We start from the raw sequence: 6,899 nt of genomic DNA on the forward strand, positions 1-6,899 counted from the left end.
TATATATATATATTTTCCTCTATCATTGTCTCCCTGTTTTAATCAATTTTAAAAAAAATCGTGAGATTCAGTCTGAATTGTTCTTTAATTCTTTGCAATGTTTTTTGTATCATGTTGAACTGTACTCTATCTTTAGTATAAATAAACTTGTAAAAAATTTTGAATTATCTTTAAATTTTAAAAAATTAATTTTTTGACCTGATAGTTTGAACTCTTAAGAAAACACCCTTTTTGCTACAGATCATTCTTTTGACTTCTTCATAACTTTTTATCTCCAATTTTTTTTTACCAGGAAATGTAGTTATAAATTTTTATGGTTACTTACCGTTAAATGTTATCAACATTTCCAGTTGTGCTGAATCATTTTTTGTATAGCTGCAGCAGAAACTCTCCATAATAGAAGCAGGTGCTATAGATTATAATAGCGTCTGCAGATTGTTTTTTAATTTCAGATTACCTAATTTTTACTTTCATAGTTTCTGTTTCACTGAGTTAGGTTTGCACAAATTTAAAATAACGAAGATTGTGACGCAAATTGTCTCAAATAGCTGGTTACAAAAACTAGAAGATAGTGTCTCCTCCGACAAAAATAAATAAAAAATGAAAATATTTGTGTTCTGAAATTAATATGCATACCAACTAATATTTTTTCAAATGATATTTTTTATTAAATACATATTTTGCATTGTGAAAATAAAAAAATTATAATCTTTTCTGTTTGTAACCTGCTATTTCAAAAATAGTAAAATTAAAGAATTATATGCAATTATATTATTGACTGTATAATGTATAGGTATAAAAAACAGAAACGCAATATTATTTGAAATTTATAATTGCTCTGAAATCAAAGCTTGTAAGCTAGCGTTTAAGCAATAACCAGCTATAATCTGAAGTGTATAAAAATACACATAACACCACTGTCATATTATTCTTTTAATATGTAAATAATATTGTTTCTAAAAACTGTTATTTGTATTTCCAATGTTACTAATTAGTAAGTTACTTTAAAAATAACCATTAACTGAATTAAAACTTATTTCAGCTCTGCAATTACCTCTTGGGAGAACTACTGTGATGCATCTTATTCCAAGAGAAAATCTGCCTGAACCTAATTCTCAAGGTGAGGTCATGTTTCCAAATATATTACATTATATAAAAATAGTTATTTATTTTTCAATTGCAAGATTAAAAGACAACTGCAGCAACAAAAATATATTAATACCGAACAAACCTAGAGAGAGAACAAAAGAAACAGCTGTAGCAAAAGCCTATGCATCCCTCCTTCCAAAAGCAGTCCACAAAAGAACGTGAAGTGGGGTGGCGCATCATCATGCTGAATCCACATGCGGTGACGAATCTCGATCGGAACATCCTGCAGTAACCACCTCATATGGTACTGTCATGATAAATGCTCAGTACCATATGAGGTGGTTACTATTCGTGACCCGTCCATCCCAGATTATAGACTACAGATAGGACTTGAAAGGTTGTAAAAATGGTGCATTTCAGGAGACAGTCATAGAAAGTGGTGAGCCTCAACTCAGACACCAATATGTGTCTGGTTCATTTTGAGACTAGAAATAATTTGTCTTTCTCAAACTTTTGAGTTGTTCTAACATGGAAGTTCCTTTTGAACTTGTCAGACAGATGATATATTTGATTAATTGTTTCAGGAGACAGTCATAGAAGGTGGCGAGCCTCAACTCAAACACCAATATATGTCTGGTTCATTTTGAGACTAGAAATAATTTGTTTTTCTCAAACTTTTGAGTTGTTCTAACATGGAGGTTCCTTTTGAACTTGTCAGACAGATGATATATTTGATTAATCGTTTCAGGAGACAGTCATAGAAAGTGGCGATTCTCAACTCAGACACCAATATATGTCTGGTTCATTTTGAGACTAGAAATAATTTGTCTTTCTCAAACTTTTGAGTTGGAGAGGAGGCCAGGAGGTTCCTTTTGAACTTGTCAGACAGATGATATTTTTGATTAATTGTTTTATTATTTCTTGAAAAAAGGGTTTATAGTTTACTTCAGTAAAGTATCTCGCTCTCCAAAAATCCCAAATTTCATCAAAAATGGCACACATTGATTTTTTTGTTCAATTTTACTTGCCAAATTTTTGGAATTGAAAAATGTTTCATTTTTTGATAATTCGGAGCAAAATTAAGGTGTTATAGTTGGAATAAGTCTGGAAAATTTTTAATATCGCAATAATGCTAATAAAAATCTCATTAATTAAACGGAAAATCAAATATTAATACATTTTGAAACTTCTAAAAAAGTCTTCAGTAAAAATCCCAAAAGTTGCAGCAATGTATAGTGGGGAAATGACAAAACTAGTAACTAGCTTACTAGTTTTGTCTGACTAGTGACTAGTTTAAAACTAGCATTCAATCTGTAGTATATTAATTTATAAATCTTATATTGTGACACGAGTTCTAAACACTTCTTCAGCTTTCAACATGATTTTTAAAATAAGGCCACAATGTAATAATTTTTCATGCCAACTTTTTTTTTTAAATCTTAAAATTAAGACATTATATTTAATTTATGTAACAATTGAAGTCCCGTATCCGTATGTTCGTTACTAGAAAAGTCTATTTTTCGGATGCTTTTAAACAATCAAAATAAACAAATCTGTCATCTTTTTAACATTCTTTTTTTAATATTTTTTTTCTGACATTCTCTTGCTGCATTAAGGATAGCAAAAAAGTTTTACTGCTGTAATAAGCACACTGAAGGAATTGTTTAAATGACAGGAACAGTTAAAGAAAATAAACTTCAGTGAGAAAAATAAATAAAATGTTTTCGTTAAAAAGAATCATCTTAATTTAAGTAGGATTGATTTTCCCCTCTAACTTAGAAGCTTGTTTTTTAATATTTTTATCTGAATGTCTGCACTTTTGACTCTTCACCTCAATTGGGAAGAAAATGAAAAACATGTCTTTGTTCATAAAAGAAGTTCAAATTATTGTCTGCTTTCTTCGTTTTAATATATATCAATTGCATTTATTTTATCTGGAATATTCTTTTATAAATTAAATGCTATTTTTTAATAACATATGTTCAGATCTTTGTTTACCTCGAAGATGATTATGGATATTTTTACTGTACGTAAAATACCAAATCTTTAACTTTGTAATCAAAACTTATACGCTTCAGACAGGCTATGGTCTAACAAGTGAAAAATGTAAAAGATCCAAATTTTTGCATAATTGATTAATTAGTTAGAACATTTGTCCCATTTATGTAGTTTTTTCATATTTGATTAGAATGTTGAGTCCTGTAAGTTTACCATTCAAGGGGAGCGTTTTTATTTTGAAAATTAAGATGTGCTTATCAACAGAGTTTTATGAAGCCAGAAACTTTTTGCAATATAGACAGCATCATGGAGTAACTTCATTGAAAAGTCAAAAGAATTTTAGAATATCAGCGCACATTTTTACAATTACTTTTTTTTTTTTTTTTTNTTTTTTTTTTTTGCTAGTGAGTAATAATTTATTTATTACTGGTGCAAAAATTTAAAAATCACAATATTTGACCAAAATATTATTTTCTAGATTTATAACAGTTTTCTCTTTTTCAGATCAACGGCATAAAAGTAAAGAAAGGAGCGGAGGTTGTTGCAGTTCAACTTGCACAATACTATAGGTTATATTAATCAAATCCTTTATTCTACTTTTCCCCCCAAAGTGTAACACAACCACAATAGTTGAGTGCAGACTTGAAAACTCTGAATGTCCTTATTCTCAGAATTTTCTTTTTAGCGCTCTCACACAGCTAGGAAGCTGCTTAGAAAACTTGTGGTTATGGGTACAAAACTAGTCCAATGTCCCTGCACTCCTCTTAAGTAGCAACTATTTTGCTTTATGTTACTTTAAAATGCCATTTTTTGTGGAAAACAAAAATTCTCTTGGTTTTTAAAGAAATGAGATCTTTTATAATTGTCTTTCAGTCGATAAGTAAATTTCAAAAGTTAGGTCGTAAATGTTTTACCTTTTTTTATGCTCATGTATGTTTTGCATATAATTTTATTCCTTTTTCATCTTTACACTAATAACTCTGAAAAGTTCTCATTTTATTATTAATTTAGCTACATGATGATGCCCCAGCCCATTTGTGACTTGGAATAATAATGATCTTTAATTTATGAATAAGAAAAATCATTCCAAAAAAAATAGCTCTAGGAATATGCTTCTAAGTTCACAATGGGCTAGCATATTATATATTTGTGAATACTGAACATAGAACAAAGTGCTTGCTAGATTTCTTGTATATAATTTAAATATTGGTTCCTTGGAAAGACCCACTCCTGTGCTTGGGAGTTCTATATAGAGTTGTATCTTTTAAGATTATGGATTTTGTGCAGTGGCATATATAATGTAATGTTATCAATAATTTTTAATCTTGCCTGTTTAATTATACTTTTCTCTACCCCACCCTAACTATTTTATTTATTGAAAGTTGCATTATTTGAATATCATTTAAATCTTACAGATCATTGATTTATTCAAATAATTTCATGTGTTGATCATAATTAAATCACAAAGAAATTCTATTAGACTTAATAGTTAATTCATATTCTTTTTAGCAAATCCATTTCATTTTGTTTAAATAATGCTTGAATTCTCTTTTCTCAAAGCTGGCTATTTGTTACAATTTTTGCATTAGTTATGAGTAACACATATCATATAGGAGAAATTGACCATTCTATATGCCATTGTTTCTGCATATGTTGACGTTAGTGACTTGTTCATATTCTATTGTATAAATATTAATGGAGAGTTTAATGATGTTACGTAACCTGATCTAACCAGATAGATTTTATGCTGATGTAATATCCATGCTTTTACTTGTTAGATCTGACTAGATATAAAGACATTTTACTTTTATTTTATTGCACAGGGTCAGTCAATTTCTTTTAGATCAAAAAATTATGTGGGATTTAAATTATATATTCTGACTGACTTTCCTAATGGTGGACTTTGACATTTTTAGTGATCAACATGGTTGCATAATGTGCAACTCATAGTTAAGTTATATGTGTATTCATTGTGGATTATGGTGACTGTTTTAGTGACTTTGTTTGCAATATGTATAGAGAAAATGAGTTGCTTGGTGCAACCTGCGCCCCAACAGTGTAATTAGTGTGTATATATCTATACTTCTGTGTTTTGAAATTGTAAAGTTTTCAAGCTTTGTATATAGGTTATAGCTTATTGAATGTGTATCTTTAAGAAAACACTGTTAGAAAAATCCTTTTCCCTCCATTGTAGTCAAGATCTAGAATATCTGTACATTATTACATGGAGTCTTAAATCTGTGTGCCATTTTAACACCTTTCATCTTAATAAAATAAAATATTCACATACAAATCCCTCTCTGGTTCTTTATTTACCAAACAGAGCAAACTGTTTTAATCCACATGATTTTGGTAAGTACAAAGATATTCATCTTTCCATACTATTATCAGTTAGTATTTAAAAAAAATTATATTCATGAATCCATTTCCTGACAAGTTTAATTCTTATTCATTTATTACACATTTTCAGACATTTAACCCTAGATAACTACATATTTGTTAAAAAGACTTAGACTGCTGCTAGTTTTAAGAAATTGGAATGTTACTGTAATATTGAAACATCTGCATGGGTAGCTAACATTAAATTTTATCTCTCTTTTTCTATATATACACTATCTAGCCATTAATGGCCGGACACTGTGAAGTTTGGCGGTGGAGGAATTATGGTGTGGTCCTGTTTCTCATGGTTTGGCCTTGGACCCTTGGTGTTAGTGCGTGGAACCCTGAACGCAGAAGGGTATAGAGACATCCTGGACAATTCGGCGCTTCCCACCCTGTGACAACAGTTCGGTAATGGCCCGTTTGTGTTTCAACACGATAACGCTGCCATTCATAAAGCACATGCCATCACGGACTGGTTTGATAAAATGGGGGTGCAAGAGCTTGACTGGCCATCCCAAAGTCCCGACATCAATCCAATTGAGCATCTCTGGGATGAGTTAGAGTGCCGGTTGAGGGTCAGACCAAAACGCCCCAAAACCACCACTCAACTCTTCGCCATGTTACAGGAGGAATGGCGGGCAATACTTGCTGCCGTGTACCAACACCTAGTGGATAGCCTTCCTAGAAGGGTTAAGGCTGTGATTCGGGCGCGTGGCGGCCCTACTCCCTACTGACTTGATGCTAGCACCTCATGTATCCAAAATGAGGGGTGTCCAGTCATTAATAGCCAGATAGTGTATATATATATCAGCAAAAGTCTTTCTGCTTTGATGTTGGCTAATGACTCGAAAACAGAAGCATTGATTTGGATCACTGCTCTGTGAATTGTGCACGTTGCATGTCTAAGCTGATGTTCGAATATTTTGAGATTTCGCAAGTATGATAAATAAAAACGCAAATTGAGATAATTCCATGTCTTAGTAAATTTAGATCAGTGTGAAAAATTTTGAAACAAAGGTCAACACACAAACTCATATTTCAGTTTTCTCTCTTACTTAAACCTGTCTTTTATCGTTTGCACTTTCTATTTTAGTTTTTTCCTGCCGATTTATAATCCAAAGGAAAGTCTTTCTGAATTGCAGAATTATAAAGCCTATTAAACGCAAACAAAATATACTTTCGGGGGTATTAATCCAATAAGGACAGTGGAATACAAACCAAGAGCTGTTTGAAGCTTATTGGACGATCAATCAATTGCATTACGCATATACAGCTCTGGGTTAAGCATGGACATACCAAAAGATATTCAAAAAGTTCGCTAAAAATTTACCCACCAGACATAAATTATACCACAATTATTTACAGCATGACACTACTATAGACTGAAAAATCTTATGAATTGAGAGGCACAGAAGCCCCAATTCTGAAAC

The 6,899-nt window shown here is 31.2% G+C and overlaps 1 protein-coding gene across 1 annotated transcript in view; it reads left to right on the top strand.

The window, feature by feature from the left end:
• The window catches only part of LOC107442526 (ubiquitin-like protein 3), a gene marked incomplete in the record, with an annotated part of 18,492 nt that extends 13,112 nt beyond the window's left edge, over positions 1–5,380 (top strand). The window contains 2 exon segments of the mRNA XM_043040215.2: positions 1,043–1,120; positions 3,592–5,380. Of these exon segments, the coding sequence (XP_042896149.1) occupies positions 1,043–1,120; positions 3,592–3,656 (143 nt within the window).
• Positions 5,381–6,899: the final 1,519 nt, after the last annotated feature.

Source organism: Parasteatoda tepidariorum, chromosome 5 (genome assembly GCF_043381705.1).
Source record: "Parasteatoda tepidariorum isolate YZ-2023 chromosome 5, CAS_Ptep_4.0, whole genome shotgun sequence".
Classification (NCBI taxonomy): domain Eukaryota; kingdom Metazoa; phylum Arthropoda; class Arachnida; order Araneae; family Theridiidae; genus Parasteatoda; species Parasteatoda tepidariorum.